The sequence below is a fragment of the Carlito syrichta genome, unplaced genomic scaffold, assembly GCF_000164805.1.
Source record: "Carlito syrichta isolate Samal-C Ts95f unplaced genomic scaffold, Tarsius_syrichta-2.0.1 Scaffold305649, whole genome shotgun sequence".
In the NCBI taxonomy this organism is placed as follows: Eukaryota; Metazoa; Chordata; class Mammalia; order Primates; family Tarsiidae; genus Carlito; species Carlito syrichta.
Genome location: NW_007249745.1, coordinates 695,020 through 715,290, shown reverse-complemented (window position 1 = coordinate 715,290; position 20,271 = coordinate 695,020). Strand labels below are relative to the sequence as shown.

Sequence of the window (20,271 nt, the reverse complement as noted above, 5' to 3'; positions counted from 1 at the left end):
CCACATGGCCACTACAGCTGCAAAAGAGCCTGGGACCTGAGTTCTTTCACAGAGTGGCTATGTGAGTTACCCATTGCAGCATAGCAAAACACGTTGAAACACAGAGGATTGAGACATCCGCAGTTTACTATTTCTCACAGTTGTGTGAGGTGACAATCGGGGAAGTCGTTCTGTTGGACTTGCCTGTGGCTGACCAGGACTGGAAGGTCCATGGTGGCGTTATATGTGCATCCAGGAGTTGCGACGGCTGTCAGCCAGGGCCTCACCTGTCTCCTCTGTGTGGTCACTCATCCTCCAACGGGCCGGATGGACCACAACGTGGGGACCTCAGGTTCCAAGAAGGGGAGAGTAGGAGCTGCCATGCTTCTCTTTTTTTTGAGTCAGGGTCTCACTCTGTCACCCAAGCTGGAGTGCAGTGACATAATCACGACAATCACGGCTCACAGCAGCCTCAACCTCCTGGACTCAGGCAATCCTTCCACCTCAGCCTTCCAAGCCACTGAGACTTCAGATGCCACAAGCCCAGGTCATTTTTTTTTTCTTTTTGGTAGAGACAACGTCTCACTATGTTGCCCAGGCTGGTCTTGAACTCTGGGGTAGAGACAAGGTCTCACTATGTTGCCCAGGTTAGTCTTGAACTCTGGGCTCAAACAATCTACCTGTCTCAGCCTCCCAAAACACTAGGATTACAGGTGTGACCCACTGCTCCAGGCCCTGCCATGCTTCTTAAGGTCTAGGCTCCAGAATTCACACACTCATACCACACCCTATTGGTCAAAGCAAACCATAAGACCAACCCAGGTTCAAAGAAGTAGAGAAACCCGTTTCACCATGCGATGAGAAGGGCATCAAGGACACATTGCAAAGGAGTGGGCCAGGGAGGCACCATTCACTGGGAACCACAATTATAAGACTCTACCAAGGTGGCCCAGGTAAGACATGTATTACTAAATAGGAAAAGGAGGATGTATGCTGAAGGAATTTATTTATTCTGAAGCAAAAGACCCCCAAAAATTAAATCAAGGGGAAGCTTTTCTGGATGCAGTCGCTTATCATCAGAGATTTATAGTCCTGTTTATTAGTAACTTTGTGGCCATGCTGGGATAATTTTGTCACTCGAAATGATTTACTTTTCTAACCCATCCTAAAGCTTCTATCAGGCTGAATTCAACACAAGCTTCTAATTCAAAACTACCGATACAGACTCTGAGCCCACAAAGCCATAACAGCCTGTACAAGGACAGGTGACTACAGGTGCAGGGGCTCTCGCCCTTCCTGGGTCAACTGAGGACTTCTGGAGATATTGAGGACTGCTATCTTTCAAATCCAGGAAAAAGAAAAATGCTTAACAGATCTTAGGTTCAAGTCAGGAGAGGAAATTGTGTATAACTATCTAAAAGTAACCATGTGTTGTAACACAAATGCCCAAGCTTCTGTCCACTCTCCTTGCCTCACATGTGATACCCTCTGCCAGCAAAATTTCTTCCCTACTTAAGTCAGGTGTCATCTCCCTTGGGGACCCTTCCTTCACTTCCCTAAGGAGTAAAGCCTCCCTCCTCTGATCACATCTGGAACAGGTGTCCATCTAAGCCATGATTTTCTTGTGTTTCAATGAACATCATGAAACGGACGTATTTTTTGGTCCAAAAACATGTTGGCAATTTAATATGCTTCAACTTAATATTATAACAGCTAAATAGCCACTCTCTCCCCATACTCCCTCGTGCCTGTTGCAAGGCCATTCTCTGAGGCTGCTGGGACAATAAAAAAGCTTTAGGGCTGGACAGAGTGGAATTAAATCCCAGCTCCATTTCCTTCTTAGCGGCATGACCTCAGGCAACTGGTATGATTTATCTAAGCCTCAGTTTCCGCGTAAGTGAAATTCAGATCATAGTAAATAGCAAGTGGCAGCACTTAGCAGGAGAGGTGTGAGAATTAGACAGGATGCCTTTTAAGGCCAGGGTAGTGGTTATTGCTTTCACAAAGTATGGCACATGGGCACTGGGAGTCCTCCCTCTGAGGAGGAAGGGCTGCCTGGAAGCAGCTATCAAAGTGTTACTTGCACACACCGTTGGCAGCAAGTGCTGTTGGCACCTACCCTTATCCCTGTTGGCCTTTCCTGGGGCTGTGCTTGCCTGTCAGACTTCCAGCTGGCAACCCCAGAGCTTCCAGCTCTGGCCACCAGAGCCTGCTCTGCCCACATTTAGAGCGGGATGGAAGTGCCAAGGGATTAACACCATCTCCCCACCATGAGAAGCCCTTAACTATGTGGAATTGGTGTAGACGTACCCAGCTCCTTCTCCCCTCGGATGGGATGACACTGAGGCATGTGTTCTACACTGTTTCACAGAACTACCCAGAGGATTAAGCTCCAGGGACTCACAGCAGCCCCTCGATGAATGATGCACCTATTATTGGCCTCCTTCCCTTTCCCAGTTCAGTCCCCACACCTCTTGATATTTCCTGGCGCCACCTCTTAAATACACTTCTTTCACTCAAATTCTTGGGTTTGCCTCTGGGAGAGCCCAAACTTTTAGGGATGTATCCTATATATTATTCTTACACATATCAAAAATGACATATTCAATTTATTAATTTGGCATTATTTGTAATAGTGAGAGACTGAAAATAACATATCAAAAGGAAACTGGTTAAATACATTATGCTACACACACAATGGAATACTATGCAGTTGTATAAAAGAACGAAAAGGTAACATGTCTCGGTATGAAACAATATCTGTACTATATTAATGGAAAAAGCAGGATACAGAATAGTGTAAAGTATATTGCCATTTGTATTTTTTAAAAAGGCTTGTGTGTGTGTGTTTGCACATGGCTAGAACCCTTCTGAAGAAGACCCCAAAACACATAACCTCACTGCCCCTAAGGAGGGGACTTGAATATCTGGGGAGGGAGACTCTTCACCGTACACCCTTAAGCATCTTTTGATTTCTGTACTATGGACAGGTTTATCTATTCAAAAAATACAAGTAACATTAAAATAATAAATGAATAAAGGGAGGTTTATCATTCCTCACTGGGGACATCTTGACTGGGCCCCTCAGCTCTTGTGAGGAATGAACTTGGACAGGCTCCTGCCTGCCAAAGAGTTCTGGTTCCACCCACGGCCTCTCGTGGAGTCTGAGCTGGCTGCGTAGGCATCTGCAGGTCTGCGTGTTCGTCCATGGAGGGAACTCTCACTTCCTTAAGCAGGGAGAGGCCCTCCCGCATTCCCCTGTAGGTTCACCCACAAGAGCCGCCGTCACCTCTCCTAGAGGAAGGCCCAACGGCCTCTTCACCCACACACAAGGGGACCTGAGCAAGTCCCTTCCGCTTGTGCTAATGACACTTGCGAGAGACATCTGAGTCACGCACACAACTCACACCCACACGCATGTACACACACAGGAACGGAAACCCAAGCCGGTCTTTTCTGAGTGAGACATCACCCAGGATTCCCAGGTCTGGGGACCCGCACATTGGTCTGGCCACAGTCCTGCTTGCTGCAGAGGGGCTCAGTGGGGAAGGAACGGTTACTGGGGTGGGTCCGCCTGGGGCCCTGCTTCACTCATCATGTCCTTGTACTGCCGTTTGAAGAAGCCGAGCTGTGGGGGGTAGAGACAAGGAGTAAGGGCCATGGAAGCCAGGGAAGCAGAGGAGGGTCACACAGATCAGGAGGGCAGGACCAGAAAGCGTAAAGAATCCAAAGAATCATTGGCAGAGTGCAGATGGGGCCTGGAGAAGCAGGCGAGGAGGGAAGCCACATCTATGTTGGGGCCAGAAGGGAAATGTGAAATATAACTACTCCTTATCCAGTGGTCATCCTGTGCCAGGGGCCGTTCTAAGTGATCTGCATATATTAACCCAGTGACCTTCACAAAATGGGCGTGGAGTTCCTCATGTTGCAGCTGAAGAGACTGAGGCATAGAGTGAGGCTCTGTGACTTGCCCAAGGTCCCACAGCTAGCAGCACCAGTGGGAGTCGAACCCAGTCATGAAGCTGCCACGTGAGAGGCAGAAAAGGAGGAAGGGAGTGGGCAAAAAGGGAGCAGCAAGGGAGCACCTTGTACAGGCCGGCCGTGATGAGGGCCAGGAGCACCAGCCCCCCGATGGAGCTGCCCACGATGAGTGGTAAAGGGTTGTGAACTACATGCGGTTCCACTTTGGTCTCTGTCTAGAAGAGAAAGGAGGTGCATCAGGGGAGCCAGACTCTGAATATCTGGGAATTTCCCCAGTCAGAACTTGTGGGCCTCCTCCTTATGTCCCCCAATATCCTAGCCCCCACTCCTCCTTCCCCCACCACCAGCTCCCTCGTTTTCCCTCCTCTCTCTCTCTGTCTCTGTCTTTGTCTCTCCTCCCCTCACCCAGAGATCTCCACAAGCCCAGTCTCCCTTCCTCCCTCCAACAGTCCCTCTGTGCCGGAGACAGATACCTGGGCCCTCACAAACGCTTCCTGTCCCAGAAGCAGGGCAAACACAGAATTGTTAAACAAGATCTCAGCTGTGCTCACGACCAGGAAGTGGCTATGTGAAGTCTGTGGAAGAGAGCGGAGTTGGAGCTGGACCTGGGGCCCTGAAGTACCACGTCTGTGCCCAGCAAAGCCTCAGGACCCCACATACCTTGATATACCAGTTAAATGAAAGGTTGCCCTTAAGGGTGGCATCAAATTCTTCCTGGATGCCAAAGAATGGGATGTCGCACTGGATTCTCTGGCAGACAGCAATGGAGCAGTTCTGGGGCAAGGAGGAGAGATGAGAGGTGACCAAAGAAGCTGGACGCAGAACACAACCCTGAGCACTCCGTGAGATTGTACTGGGCTCTAATGAGGGAAGCAGGAGCACTGGGTCTGCGTGTGGCCCCGAGGCTGGGGTTAGTCTTCTACTCACCACCACAGGGGTCTTCTTAAGCTCAGCCTGGAAGTCAGAGTGAGGGGGGGATCTCTCCTCAGTGTTGCATGTGCTCAAGAGGTTCTGAGGAAAGAGAAACACTGTGAGAAGGGAGAAAAATGGGGGCTCCGGAGTCCATCCTTAAGGAGAATGAGATGGCCTGGGTCCAGGAGAGCCTCAGAGCAGCTCCAAAATCCAACAGAGGAAACAGATGAAGACTTAAGGGAAGACCAGGGCTGTGGAGGGAGAAGCCTACTTCTCAGGCTGGACTCACCTGGGAGAAGGTCACCTCGGGGCGGTTCCAGATGGTCACCTGGTTCAGCCGGATGGGGACCCAGAAGACCACGCTGATGGGGAGGTTCCTCTGCCCCAGGTTGTTGAACTACACCAGGGAGGGTGGGGATCAGGCCTCTGGCCTTCCTGCCCCGACCAGTTCCTGGAACCCACCTCACCCTCTCTATGGCCCAGTACACCTGAATAAGGCCGCACAGGCCCATGCCTCCTGCCCATACTGGGAGGTGGTAGAGGGTGGCCATGAAACACACATTTGAGAGCCAGACAGAATGGTCTCAAGTCCTGGTTCTTCCACTTAGGTGTGAGACCTTGGATATGTTCTCTTAACTTCTCTGAGCCCCAGTTTCTTCATCGGTAAACTGGGGATAATGATAGTGCCTCACAGAGTTGTCACGAAAATAAATGAGGACCAAACGCAGTGGCTCAACACTTGTAATCCCAGCAATTTGGGAGGCCAAGATGGGAAGATTGCTTGAGCCCAGGAGTTCGAGACCAGCCTAGGCAACATAGTGAGACCTCACCTCTACCAAAAAAAAGTCAAAAAAACTAGCTGGGCATAGCAGTTCAGGCCTGTAGTCCCAGCTACTCGGGAGGCTGAGGTGGAAGGATTGCCTGAGTCCAGGAAGTTAAGGCTGTGGTGAGCCATGATGATGCCACTGCACTCCAGTCTGAGTGACAGAGTGAGACCCCAACTCAATTAAATAACTAAATAAATAAATGACGTATATGTGTGTCACATGCATATGTGCATGCTTGTGTGCATATAGCAAGACAGTAAGCTTGGGAGTGTGTCTGGCACGTCGGGCCCCACGCACGTCTCCCATCAGTGTTTCTGCATTCTCTTCACATCAGTTTTCCTCCCCAACATCTTTCTCAGGACACAGATATCCCCAGGTCTCCACCTGATATTGGTGCTTTATAGCCCGACTGGTATTCTCTGAGGGTGTGAAGTTGACATATTTGGTAGAGGTCTCCTGGCTGAAGGGAGAAAGAAGAAGGGGCAGGAGTGACAGAACATGAGGGGTGTCCTGGGAGAGGGTCTCAGACTAAGGGTGTAAGCAGTGAACAGGCAGCCCTGAGGGGGTGGGGTGGGGGGATTGAGAGGGGGCAGGAATGTGTGCTGGACACACAGTGTGTGCTCGTTCGGGCCACACACACATGCACAAGTACACACCCATGCACACACACGCACATAGATCCTCAGGCACACAAGCACAGACTCACACACACAAACACACGAGTGGCAGTGTCCAACTCCGCAGTGGAGACTAGAGTCCTGGAAGCCAGCACCTGGTGACCACCATGTAGACAGCATATTTCACAGGCAGCTCCCGTTGGAATTCAGTTTTGTTGGTCCTGGGCATGTTGTTCTCACTAAAGGGAAAAAGGCAGCTCTAACCAGCTCTTGAGAACTGAGTACCAGCCTTTCTACCTTTCTCTCCCTCACCCCACACCTCCAGTCAACAACCACCAAGTCCTAACATCTCTGCATCTTAAACACCCCTGTCCCCTGCCCCTGCCTAGCCCAGGCCCATCCCCACTCACCTGGATGTCTACAGCAGGCTTCTTCTAACAGGTACCCTGAATTCAAAACTGCCCCCACCCCAACCTTCAGCCCTCCTAAAGAGTGATCTTTCTAACATGCAAATATGTTTGTGTCACTCCTGTAGGCAAAACTGCACATTACCTGACACCACCCACCAGCTATTTTGTGACATGGCCCATCTCAAACCACCACCAACTCCTAAAATCCTACATTATGTATGTACATGCTGAAGTCGTTCTTAAACACATCCTGATCTTTCCCATCTCCAGGCTCTGCCTAGTACATTCTTCCTTCTTTTTGTCTTCATGCCCAACTGCAGTTCATGCCTTTGCCTGGTTAACTCACAGCCTACATCTGTTTCCTTCAAGGATCTTCCCTGAACACCAAGCTCCCAAGAACACCGGACATCCTCCATTTAATCTTTCATTTCATACTATATTGTAATGGTCAGTTTTCTTGCCTGTCTTTGCCACTAAATTATAATCTCTGTGAGGGCAGGAAGCACAGCTGTACATCCCTGGCCCACAAGCACTTGGCACGAAGCTGGCCCATGGTGGGTGCTTATTCAGTGTTTGTTGAATGAACAAATGAGCTGAAGGGTGAACAAGTGGGGAGAGGGTAAAGAGGTTGGGGCCTCAAAAAGGAGAGGATGCTTGTGGAAGAAAGGTCAAGTACAGTGCACCTGGACACATTGGCCTTAAGGAGCAGTTTGTTTCCAAGGGAAGCTTTAGAGTCCACATCAAACGTGATATTAAAGGTGACCTGGAGTTGGAAAAAGGAGAAACAGAGATAAGAATAGGTGAGAAGAAACAACCAAATGTCCATCAGCTGATGAATATATAAAATGCGGTCCGTTCATACAATAGAATAGTATTCATTAATAAAAGCGTTGCTCATGAATAAAATTGTTCATTAATAAAATGAATGTTGTTCATGAATAAATTATTCACATTGTTCATCAATAAAAAGAAATGGAGTACTGACACATGCTACAACATGAATGATTCTTGCTAAGTCCTTGCCAACATTATGCTAAGGGAAATAAGTCAGTCACAAAGGACCACATAATGGATAGTTTCGTTTATATGAAATATCCCAAATAGTCGAATCTACAGAGACACAGCAGATTGGTGGTTGCCTAGGGCTTGGTGGGGGAAAGATGGGAGGATTGGGCTGATCGCCAAGGGGGACAGGGTTTCTTTAGGAAGTAATAAAGATGTTCCAAAATTGACAGTGGTGACGGATTCACAACTCTGTGAATGCACCACAGCCACTGAGTTCTGCACTTTAAATAGGTGAATTGTATGGAATGTGAATTATATCACAATAAAACTGTTTTGTGAAAAAATGAACTGGCACTTTAAAAAGGAAGAATTCCAAAAGGAAAGGAAGGAGAAGAGGAGAGCCGGTAGTTCTGACCTTTGAGTTTTCTGGGAAGATGGAGTAGTTTATTTGGCAGTTGATGCTCTTCAAGGCCCCAGGCCCTTCGGTGGACATGGAAGGATCACAGTCCGGGTGCCAGGATCGCTGTGAGTGCTGGCTCTAGGAGGCAAGGGTGGTCATGTCAACTGTCAGCCACAGGGATGAGGAGAGCAGAGATGAGGGGAAGCCTCAGAAGGGTTTGGATACCTGGGATGTTGACGCCTTCCGGTAGGACAAGCCAAGTGGGTAGAAGAAGGTGACCCGAGTCCCATAGGAGTCTTCGCCCTCATTTCTCACAGTCACTGTCACATTGAATTCCCGGGGACCACCCACCACCAGGGTTTCCAGGCTGCGAGAGGAACAAGACAGGCCATGAGACACTGAGGGCCTCCCTGTGGCAAGTCTGTTCTGGTAGAGAGGAGATGCAGGCTCTTGAAGAGAGGTGACAGTCGATGGGGCAGCCACAGGGACTTTGTGGCACACAAGTACCTCACAAGGAGCTGCTCTGTACCAGGCTCCCCCAGGGACCAGGAGAAGACCAGAGCACTGGTCGTGGTACAGGCTTGGAGGAGGCAATGACAAAAGGGAAACTCACTTTATAAAGCTGAAGGTGATACTGAGGTCATCCTGGCAGATGCTGTCATTGCCACAGTTCTTCTCAAAGGGAAACTGCAAAAAATAGGATACAATGAAAGAAAAGGAAATAATGAAATGTTGTGAAAAGAAGCAATAAAATAAAACATTGAAATAAAATTATGTGAAATAAAATAAAGTACGCTTCAATGATCTTGGCCTCCAGTCACTTCCATGTCCCTGCAAGACCTCAACTCTAGACTCACCAAGGCTGTGAAGAGTCTCTGAGCGTCCGCAGCCAGCACTGGCCGGAGGTTCCCGAAAGAGGACAAGGGCTTCCCCACCAGAGAGAAGTTGAGGCGCAGGACAATGGGCTTCACGGAGTCCTTTATACAGTTCTGAGGGATAGCAGGGATTTGGGCATCTGCTCTCCTCAGGTTCCCAAGCCCACCCCATTCTTGGAGGACCCTGGGGGCTGGCCATGCACCTGCTCACCAGCAACTGTAGCTTCAAGGTCTCACACTTCTGGGCCAACCCCAAGGTCTGTGTCTGCGTGCATGTTCTGTTCTTTGTCTCCTCAAAGATGGCACGGAAATCTGAGCGGCCGGAGTCCAGAACCAGGTCATAAGTGATAGTGCTCTGTATCTCACCTGAAGGGGCAGGGTAACATAGCAGTGGGGAGCCTGAGCTTCAGAGTCCGACAGACAGGAGTTTGAGGCCCAGTTCCTCTGCTCCCCAGCTATATGACTTTAGGCATGCTGTCTCTCCTCTCTGAATATCAATTTCTTATTTTGTTAAGTGAGTATAATAATTATGCCTTCCAAAAGGGGAAAGTGAGATGACATAGTGCCTGTAAAGCATTTAGCACAGTGTCTGCCACACGTTAAGTGCTCAAACAGTAGCTATCCTGTTACATACTAAAAATTTAATTATATTTTTCTGGCTGCTTTAATTTTTTTCCCTTTGTCTTTGGTCTTCAGCAATTTGACTATAATGAACCTTGGTATGATTTCCCTTATATTTATTCTGCTTTGATTTTTTAAAAAATCTTGATGTCTTTCAATGGTTTTCAAAAATTCTTAACCACTATTTTGTTAGATCTTTCACCACATCCTATATGTTATGATGTCTTCTTGTATTTTAAATCCTTTTTTCTCTCCATGTGTTAATCTGGATACTTTGAATTGTCTTGTTTCTAATTCACTAATTCTCTGTTCTGCTTCTAATCTGTTACTAGATCTATGTATTGAATTCTTTTTTTTTTTTCTGTTTTCTGCTGGCTTATTTTGAACTCTGTTTCTTTTTTTTTAATTAATATTTTTTATTATGATATTGTGGGGTACAGTTAAGGGTTAGGTATACAAATATGATTCGTTCAGGCACCCTTGTTGATAGGAGGTGTCTCCCTGTGTACTGAATTCTTAATTTTAGCCATTGTATTTTCCAGTACCAGACTTTCTGTTTTACTCTATTTTATGAATTCCAGGCATTGCTGAAGTTCTATGTTCTTTCTTTTTTTTCTTGAAGATATTAATTGTAGTCAGCTTTTTTTAAATTCCTATCCAATCATTCTGATTTCTGCCACCCATGGTCTGTTTCTATTGTCTGTTGTTTCTTTTGGTTGCTGCTCAGTTGTCTCAATGGAAAGGCCAAGGTGTTTACCAAGACCCCTCTCAAATCTCTGTATCCACAGCACTGGGAAGCTGTAAATTCTCTGCTCATCTCTTTAGCTTTTCAATTTCTGTTTTCTATTGGATTTCTTGGAGTATTGACTTGGGTGTTCACAGTATGAGAGATAGTCAATGACTTCAGGAGAATTTCTATGTAGATTTTGGGGTACTTTCTCTGTAATTCCCTATTCTCTAAGCTTTTGCTCTTAATTTCTAGCTTTGCTGGCTGCCCCAGTCTCTGACTGCTATCTCCTCAGCCCAGCAAGAAACAAACTTTTTTTTTTTTAGTCAGGTTCTCACTCTGGCTGAAGTGCAGTGGCATGATCACAGCTCAACACAGCTTCAATCTCCTAGGCTCAGGTAATCCTTCCACCTCTGCCTCCCAAGTAGCTGGAACTAGTGTGGGTGCCACCACTTCCAGCTAATTTTCTGATTTTTTTTAAATTTTCTGATTTTTTTGTAGAGACGATGTCTTGCTACATTGCCCAAGCTGGTCTTGACCTCCTGAATTCAAGCAATCCTCCCACTTCAGTCTCCCAAAGCGCTGGGATTACAAGTGTAAGCCACCACACCAGACTGGAAAGATACTTTTTTTTAAAGACAGGTCTCACTATGTTGCCCAGGCTGGCCTCAAACTCCTGGGTTCAAACAACCCTCTTGCCTCAGCCTCCCAAGTAACTGAGACTACACAGAGTGCCACCATGCCTGACTAGTAATTTTATCTCCTCTTCCTGTTTCTTTCCAATACTGCCATTACTATTCCCTCTTCCTAAGCACAGTTCCACTCTTGGAGAATAGGGACTAGGGAGGAAGTCAGGTTACTGGTGATAAGATGCACATCTGACTGCTTTGTGACTTTGTTTATTTTCATCAACTCAATCTCTCCAAATGAGTTTGTTCTCAATTGTTCACAGGTGGGGGACCTTCAGTTCTCTGATAAACTGAGAGAGTAAGGAAGCTCCACATGCTCACTTCTTTAGGAAGATTTGTTTGGCTTCTCCAACCAGCAGGACAATAGCCTGCTCACTCTGGTCAAGCTTGGAGAAAGCTGTTAGAACCGTGAGAAGTTTGCTCAGGACTACCAGAAGGCTGGGCGGAGTAGGCAGAGCCACTCATCAACATCCCCAGTTAACTTCTTGAGACTTATCCACCAAAGCCTCACCTTCTCTCAGCCGATCCCGTGTGCTCTTGCGGACATGGAGGCAGACTCTGACCTCCCCAGCAGGCTGGTTTTTTGCCATCTGGTCATGACATTCGAATACATTTCTTGCCACTTCTCTCGGTGAGAACTCCATGGTCACCTCGACTCTCAGCACTGGCTGAGACCTGCAGAGGCACCAGGAAACCATTAGGGATCTTCAACTAGCAAAGAAGCTCCTGGTCTGCTCCAAAAGGAATTCTCACCTGAGCAGCAGCACCTGGCCCTGGGCCCCTACAGTCAGGTCTGCCAGTCCATCCCTTGTAAGGTCCTGGCCCCCGCTCAGTGACTGACCGAAATACTGGAGACTGCGAGAGAGCTGGGCGCCTGCAATCCGCTGAGGGTAAAAAAAAAAAAAGAGGAGAGAAAGGGAGTGGAAAATAATGGGAAAGTGTGTAACTCAGTCATCCAGGGCGACCAAAGATTTTCTAAGCTCTACCCAAGTATCATCTCCTACAACTAACAAAGGAATTAGGGCAACTTAGAATTTATCGGGAAATTATTCATCTTTAGGCCTTTAGATCACAACCTCAAGATACTGGCCACAATTTCTTTCAATTCCCTGCGTTTCCCAGAGAAAACAAACAGTTGTGGAGAAAAAAGTAAATTATTTGGTTCAGCTGAATCTCATTTACATGGTCAAAATAATGAAAACACTGGATATTGACTTAACCAGAATTATAACACAAATAAGAGGAGTGAATGGTGGGTAAGGGGGTATTAATGTGTGGCAAGAGGGAGACTGAAAAAGAGCTCAGTCCTCACCTTCATGGTGGCAATTCAGTACTAAAACAAAAATCAAGAAGTAGCAAAATAATCGTGTTAATTTTTTTTTTAGATGGAGTCTCACTCCACCACCCAGGCTGGAGTACAGTGGCACGCTCACTGCCACCCCAGTGTCGACCTGCTGGGCTCAGGCAATCCTTCCACCTCAGCCTTCCTAGCCGGAACTACAGGCATGCACCATCACACCTGGCTAATTTTTCTTGACTTATCGTGGAGCTGAGGTCTTGCTGAGTTGCCCAGGCTGGTCTCAAACCCATAGGCTCAGGCGGCCCTCTCACCTTGGCCTCCCTAAGTGCTGGGATTACAAGCTTGAGCCACTGAGCTCGGCCTGTGTTATTTTGACATACAGAGAATAATTGCAAAAACTGAAAGTGATTTCCTCAAGGGAAGGGGAAATGAAGCAGAAATCATAGTGTGTGTGGAAATTGTTGTTTTTAAGAATAAGCCTTTTATAACTATGTTGACTCTCTAAACTATGTGCAAGAGCAACATTGAGAAAATAGCAGCCAAATAATAAATTTAAAAGAAATTTTAAAAGCGATTTTGTCGTGTTCTTAATGCTTGTGAATTGTATACTTTAAAATGGTTAAAATGGTAAATTTTATGTCTTGTGTATTTTACCACACTTTAAAGTTATTATGTCAACTAAACGGAAAAATGAGGAAACACAGGATGCTGTAAATGTTCTATATCTTACTCTAGATGGTGGTTACTTGGGTTTCATGATATTTAAAAATTAATCACTTAAGAATTGCATGTGAAGCAGAGACACCCCCTTGGACTGAAGAACCGAGAAAAACTTCAATTAAACAGTAAGAGGAACAGTGTTCTTTGACTGTGGTGCCCTCCCCCCCAAGCCATCACAGAGTCATCCACAGAGAATTCCCCTGTACCCACAGTGTCTATGCTGGGAAAAGTGAGTTGGAGGTAGACATTCAGCTTTCCTACCATTCTGGGATGCTTCACAGAAGGCTCGCCTCTATCTCATCCCATGGGAAACTTTGTTAGTACTGGCAGGACTAGGCCATCTGTGTCCAATTGGAAACAAAGAACAGGGTGGAGCTCACAGCAACCAGTGCATGGATTTCTGCATTCTGGCCAATGGAGGGGTCATATCAGAGAAAACTAGTCAACTGCATCATACTGCAAGTAACACAGTCCATGGGTCTTCCAGGCCTGAATCCCTAGCTAGTTTCCCCACACTGTCAAGGTACTTTCATTAAGTCTTTCCAAGTCAAGAGACAACTGCAGATCAGCAATTATCTATAGTAATAGCACCTGGTCCTGCCCTAACCTAGTAGTGGAAAAGTTATCTAACTAAACCCTGGTGCTTTCGTTAAATCCTCTCCAAGCCAGGAGGCTACTGCAGATCAGCTACCACCTCAGAGGGAACACCAGATGCTGACTGGTAAGTTCACCAGATCTCATTGCTCTTTTTAAGCCTACATGGGGCCAGGAGGCAAACCCAAGTCTACACATCTCTGGAGCATAGCCTCTGACACTGCCTACCCAAACAGCTAAGTAGCAATCCTAGTGACCTCACCCAGCCTCAAAGCCCATCACACAGCCCTTCCCAGCTATAGATTCCAAACAACAGTACCACTCAGCCAGGGAAGACAACTGCAACCCTGTCCTTTTGGAGATAATTAATGAGTTCAGCCAGCAGCCCCACCTGATGGCAAAGTTCAGCCAATGGTCTCACCAAACCATGGAGCACAGTCAACAGTACCAATCAACCTCAGAGCACAGGAAACAACCCAGTCCAACTAGGGAAAATGACACCAAGGTCTGCCTGTCCGTATTGCTATCAGCTGGCTCATCTTAAATCCCAGGCTAGACTAAAATGAAGATCTATGACCACCAGAGAAGGGGTAGAAGAGGTGACTGTCTCCTCAAATGTGCAAACATCAACATAAGAACACCAGAATTATGAAAAATCAGGAAAATATGACACCACCCAAAGAAACTGATAAAGTTCCAGTAATGGGCCCAGCAAAAATGGAGATCTATGAAATGACTTATAAAGAATTCTGAATAATCCTCTTAAAGACGTTTAGGCAACTACAAAAAACACAATTCAAAAATTAAATGAAATTTGGAGAACAATTCATAAACAAAATCAGTGGTTTGAAAAGAAATAGAAATAAATCCTAACGATAAAGAATGTATTATAACAACTGGCCGGGCATGACAGCTCACGCCTATAATCCCAGAACCTTGGAGGGCTGAGGCAGGAGAAATGCCTGAGCCCAAGAGTCTAGACCAGCCTGGGCAACATAGTGAGACCTCGTCTCTACAAAAAAAATACAAAAATTAGCTGGGCATGGTGATGTGTACCTATAGTCCTAGCTACTTGAGAGGCTGAGGTAGGAGGATCAGTTGAGCCTAATAGGTCAAGGCTGCAGTGAGCAGGGATCATGCCACTGCATTCCAACCTGGATGACAGAGTAAGACCTTGTCTCGAAGAAAAAATCATAAATGAATGAAAATTTCAGTAGAAAGTTCAACAGCAGACTTGATCAAGTAGAAGAAACAGTGAGCTTAAATAAAAAACATTTGGAGTTAACCAATCAGAGGAGCAAAAAGAATAAAAAAAGATGAACAAGGCCTACAGGAATTATGGGACACCATCAAGTGAACTAACCTTTCCATAACAGACGTTTCAGAATGAGAAGAGAGAGGAAAAAGTCTAGAAAACATATGTAAAGAAATAATGGCTGAAATATCCCCAAATTTGGAAAAACAATGACAATATCCAGGTACAAGAAGCTCTGAGGTCACGAATCAAATTCAACCCAAAAAGGAATTCACCAAGGCACATCATAATTGATTTATGAAAAATCAAAGACACAAGACCAATGGAAGGCCCAAACTTCACCTGTACATAGACCACTTATGTACCTAATCCTCACTTGTACCCCACATCTTTAAAATAAAATATTTTAAAAAGTCAAAGACAAAGAAAAAATACTGAAATATATCAAAGTGATGAAAGAAAAACACTGCCAACCTAGAATCTTTTAGCTGGCAAAGCTGTCCTTCAGGAATGCAGGAGAAATAAAAACTATCCCAGACAAACAAAAGCTAAGGAAGTTCGTCACCACTACACCTGTTTTAGAGGAATTGCTTAAGGGAATTCTTTAAGCTGAAACAAAAGACTGCTAATTAATCACAAAAAGCATATAAAAGTAAAAAACTCAATGGTATAAGTAATACACAGTAATACTCAAAATTCTCTAAAACTGTAAAAGGGATATGTAAAACAATTTTATCTTTACTAGGAGGGAGAAAAGAAAGCACTACTTAAGCAACTATTGCTATAATGAAATGTTCAGAAATACAAATTACAAAAACAAATGTAAAACTTGGCATTGAAATTATAAAGGTGAGGAGTAGAGAGGAAAAGTGTAGAGTTTTTGTATGTAATTACAGGCATGGTGTTATCAGCTTAACATAGACTGTTATAAGGTTAGGATATTTTATGTAAGTCTCCTGGGAATTACAAAGCAAAAACCTATAGTAGCTATACAAAATATAAAAAGAAAGGATTCAAAGCATATCACCACAGAAGATCATCAAACCACAAAAGAAGGCAGTAAGAGAGGAAGAAAAAAATAACAGACCTGCAAAACAATCAGAAAACAAAGTCAGTAGCACATCCTTACCCTTCCATAAATACCTTGAATGTAAACTGACTAAATTCTCCAAAAAAATTATCCAATCAAAAGACATAGAGCAGCTGAATGGGTTTTAAAAAATCTAACCATATGCAGGCTACAGAGATCCACTTTATTAGTTAGGATGCACAAAGACTAAAAGTGAAGAGATGGGAAAATATATTACACACAAATGGAAACCAAAAGAGAGTAGGGAAGCTATACTTATGTCAGACAAAATATACTATAAGTTGAAAACTATAAAAAGAGACAAACAATCATTACATAATGATAAAGAGGTTAGTTCGCCAAAAGGCACAATAATCATAAATGTATATGCACCAAACATTGGTGCACCTAAATACATAAAGCAATTATTAAATTATCTGACAGTAGAGATAGACTGCAATACTGTGATAAAAGGAGATTTCAGTGTCCACTTTCAACAATGGATAGATCATCTAGACAGAAAATCAATCAAGAAACATTAGACTTTAATTACACTTTACATCAAACAGATCTAACAGAATATTTCATCCAACAGTAGCAGAAGACATGTTTTCTCAAGTACACACAGAATATTTTCCAGGACAGATCAAATTTTAGGCCATAAAACAAATTTTAATTAATTTTAAAGGATTGAAATCATACCAAGTATCTTTTCAGATCACAATGGCATGAAGTCAATCTTGAGAAAGAACAATGCTAGAAGCATTGCACTTCCTGATTTTAAAATCATTGCATGGTGGGTGGAATGTTCTCAGAGGCACAGTGGGCATTGCCAAGGCACAGGCACTGCTGCCAGAGCCACAACCAGAGCCCACTCTGGCCCCTGCTGCCATCAGTGACCCCCGCCCTCTGTGGCCATCGCACCCTGAGGAAGCATCCCAGGCCTCACTAACCCTCACAAAGTGCAGGATGGCCTGGTGCAAGAATGACAAGGGTGGTGGCAGTGGCAATAGCAGCCCCAGGCCCAGAGATAGACAAAGCATGGAGCACTCAGAATAGGAGGAATGGAGGACTTTCTGAGGTACTGTTCTCACAGGAACCTGCTCTGCAGTTCAGTGTGTGGCTCAGCTTCTTCTAGTGGGACTGTTGGCTCTGAAACAGATCTTTCTTTAAGTCCTAATAAAACTTTGTCATCATCCACATCAAAATCTCTGTCATCAGCCATTGTCCAGGCATTGCAGCCAATGCCTTGCTAGGTTATGGTGTTGCCACGTGCTCTTTGACCTATGGCCAGACCATGTTTCCTGGCTTTGGCACCCTCTCCTACCTTGGAGAAGTAAATCTCCTCTTTCTCTCGCTCTCTAATTTGCTTTCTAAATAAATTATATTTTTAAATCTAAAAAAAAAGCTCTATTATCAGCAGCATCATAGACTCCTAGTTTTCCTAGAACCTCCTTATAATCGACAAGATCAAACACAATGACAGCTGCTGACATCTAGATTCCCAGTAATGCAATGACCATAAGTCATGTGAAAAATGAACTTCCAGGAAGTCCTCCTTTCCTCCCATTCTGAGTCCTCCATGCTCTATTCAAAATGGATTAAAGACTTAAAATGAAAATGTAAAACACCTTAGAGGAAAACCTTGATATTGATCTGAGCAATGATTTTACAGGTATGACACCAAAAGCACAGGTAACAAAAACAAAAACAACCAAGCTGGACTGCATCAAACTAACTAGGACTTCTACACAGCAAAGAAAATAATCCATAGCATGAAAAGGAAACCTACAGAAAGAGAGGAAATATTTGCAAACCATATCCTGATAAAAAATTAATCTTGGAAATATATAAGGAACTCACAACTCAATACCACAAAAATCTAATAATTTGATTTAAAAATAAGCTAAGAACTTAAACAGAAATGTTTCCAAAGACATATAAATGGTCAACAGATGTATGAAAAGATGTTTAATGTTACTAATCATCAGAGAAATACAAATCAAAACCACAATGAGATATCACTTCAGACCTGTTAGGCTGGCTATTATCAAAAAAAAAAACAAAACAGAAGACAAGTGTTGGCAAAGACATGGAGAAATCAGAATCCTTGAACACTGCTGATGAAAATACAAAATGGAGCTGGGCTCGGTGGCTCAGCCTGTAATCCCAGCACTTTGGGAGGCTGAGGTGAGTGGATTGCCTGAGCCCACAGGTTCGAGACCCGCATGGGCAACTTGGCGAGACCTCATCTCTACAATAAATTTTTTAAAAAATTAGCTGGGTGTGGTAGCACGCACCTGTTGTTCCAGCTACTAGGAAGGCTGAGGCGGAAGGATCGCTGGAGCCCAGCAGGTCAAGGCTGCAGTGGCCGCTCCCAGTCTGGTTGACAGAGTGAGACTCCAACTCAAAAATAAAATAAAAATAATTTAAAAAAATAAAATACAAAATGGTACACACCCTTCGGAAAACAGTATGGAAGTTTCTCAAAAAATTAAAAATACAGGCAACCCCTTTGGGTCACCTCTCACTGTGGGAAACTTTCTGTCCTCTCAATAAATCCTGCTTTTAAAAAAATTAAAAATACAACTACCATATGATTTAACAATCCCACGTCTGGATATTTATCCAAAAGAATTGAAGTCAGAATCGCAAAGAGATATGAGCATGCTCACATTTATTGCAGCTTTATTTCCAATAGCCAAGATGTGGAAACAACGTAAATGTCTATCAACAGATGATGGAGGATTTTTTTTATGTGGTATATACATACAGAGGGATATTATTCAGCTTTTAAAAAGAGGGAAATTCTGTCCTTTGTGATAACATGGAGAAAACTGGAGGACATATTCTAAGTGAAATTAGCCAGTCACAGAAGAACAAATACTGCATGATTCTGCTCATGGATTAGAAGCATCGATACCATTAAAATGTCAATACTGCCCAAAGCAATCTACAGATTCAGAGCAATCCCTATAAAATTACCAGTGCCATTTTTCACAGAATTAAAAATTATATATACAATTCATAAGAAGTCAAACCAATCCTAAGCAAAAAGACCAAAACTTCAAGCATCACATTACCCAACTTCAAACTTTTCTATCAAGCTTTAGTAACCAAATCAGCAAAGTACTGATACAAAAATAGACACATGGACCAACAAAGCAGAATAGGGAAGGCAGAAATAAAGCCACTCACCTACAACCAACCTCTCTTTGACAAAGCTGACAAAATAAAACACTGGAAAAAGATGCCTACTCAATAAATGGTGCTGGGAAAACTGGATAACCATATGTAGAAGAAGGAAATTGGACTCCTACCTCTCATATACAAAAATTAACTCAAAATGGATTAAGGACTTAAATGTAAGACCTCAAACTAGAAATCTTAGAAGAAAATCTAAAAAACACTCTTCTACACAATGACCTAGATGACAAATTTTATGATCAAATCCTCAAAAGCAAATGCAGTAATAACAAAAAATGACAGTTGGGACCTAATTAAACTAAAGAGCTCCTGCACAGCAAAAGAAACTATCAACAGAGTAAACAGACAACCTATAGAATGGGAGAAAATATTTGCAAACTATGCATCCAACAAAAGACTAATATCCAGAATCTATAAGGAACTTAAATCAACAAGAAAAAAGAAGACATACAAGAGGTCAACAAACATATGAAAAATTATCAACATCACTAAGCATCAGAAAAATGCAAATCAAAATCACAATGAGACACCATCTTACACCGATCAGAATGACTACTACTAAAAAGTCAAAAAATAACAGGACCAGGTATGTGGCTCATACCTATATTCCTAGCACTTTGGGAGGCCAAGGCGAGAGGATTGCTTGAGCCTAGGGGGTCAAGCCCATCCTAGGCAACATAGCAAGATCTCAACTCTACAAAAAAAATAAAAAATAAATTAGCTGAGCAAGGTGGTTTGTGCTTATAATCTCAGCTACTTAGGAGGCTAAGGCAGAAGGATCACCTGAGCCCAGGAGGTTGAGGATGCAGTGAGCCATGATTGTGCCACTGCACTCCAGCCTGGGAGATAGAGTGAGACCCTGACTCAAAAACAAAATAAAGTAAAATAACAGGTGTTAGTGAGGAACATAAATCACTTTAACAAAAGGACAGCCGGGCTTGGTGGCTCAGCTTGTAATCCCGCATCTTGGGAGGCTGAGGTGAGTGGATTGCCTGAGCCCGCGGGTTCGTGACCTGCCTGGGCAACTTGGCGAGACCTCATCTCTACAATAAATCAAAAATCAACCGGGCGTGGTAGCGCGCA

At 44.3% G+C, this 20,271-nt stretch overlaps 1 protein-coding gene across 1 annotated transcript in view; it reads right to left on the bottom strand.

Annotated features, from left to right (window-relative positions):
• Window positions 1-3,464: 3,464 nt before the first annotated feature.
• The window catches only part of ITGAM (integrin subunit alpha M), a 45,634-nt gene continuing 28,827 nt past the window's right edge, over window positions 3,465-20,271 (bottom strand). Inside the window, exons 15-30 of the mRNA XM_008062063.2 lie at window positions 11,797-11,927; window positions 11,555-11,718; window positions 9,218-9,372; window positions 8,989-9,120; window positions 8,745-8,818; window positions 8,357-8,498; window positions 8,147-8,269; window positions 7,410-7,489; window positions 6,472-6,555; window positions 6,084-6,159; window positions 5,162-5,269; window positions 4,888-4,971; window positions 4,621-4,734; window positions 4,434-4,535; window positions 4,065-4,175; window positions 3,465-3,607 (exon numbers count right to left, since the gene is read on the bottom strand). Coding sequence (XP_008060254.1) covers window positions 3,536-3,607; window positions 4,065-4,175; window positions 4,434-4,535; window positions 4,621-4,734; window positions 4,888-4,971; window positions 5,162-5,269; window positions 6,084-6,159; window positions 6,472-6,555; window positions 7,410-7,489; window positions 8,147-8,269; window positions 8,357-8,498; window positions 8,745-8,818; window positions 8,989-9,120; window positions 9,218-9,372; window positions 11,555-11,718; window positions 11,797-11,927 — 1,752 coding nt within the window. The 3' untranslated portion in view covers window positions 3,465-3,535. The remainder of the gene's footprint in view (window positions 3,608-4,064; window positions 4,176-4,433; window positions 4,536-4,620; window positions 4,735-4,887; window positions 4,972-5,161; window positions 5,270-6,083; window positions 6,160-6,471; window positions 6,556-7,409; window positions 7,490-8,146; window positions 8,270-8,356; window positions 8,499-8,744; window positions 8,819-8,988; window positions 9,121-9,217; window positions 9,373-11,554; window positions 11,719-11,796; window positions 11,928-20,271) is intronic.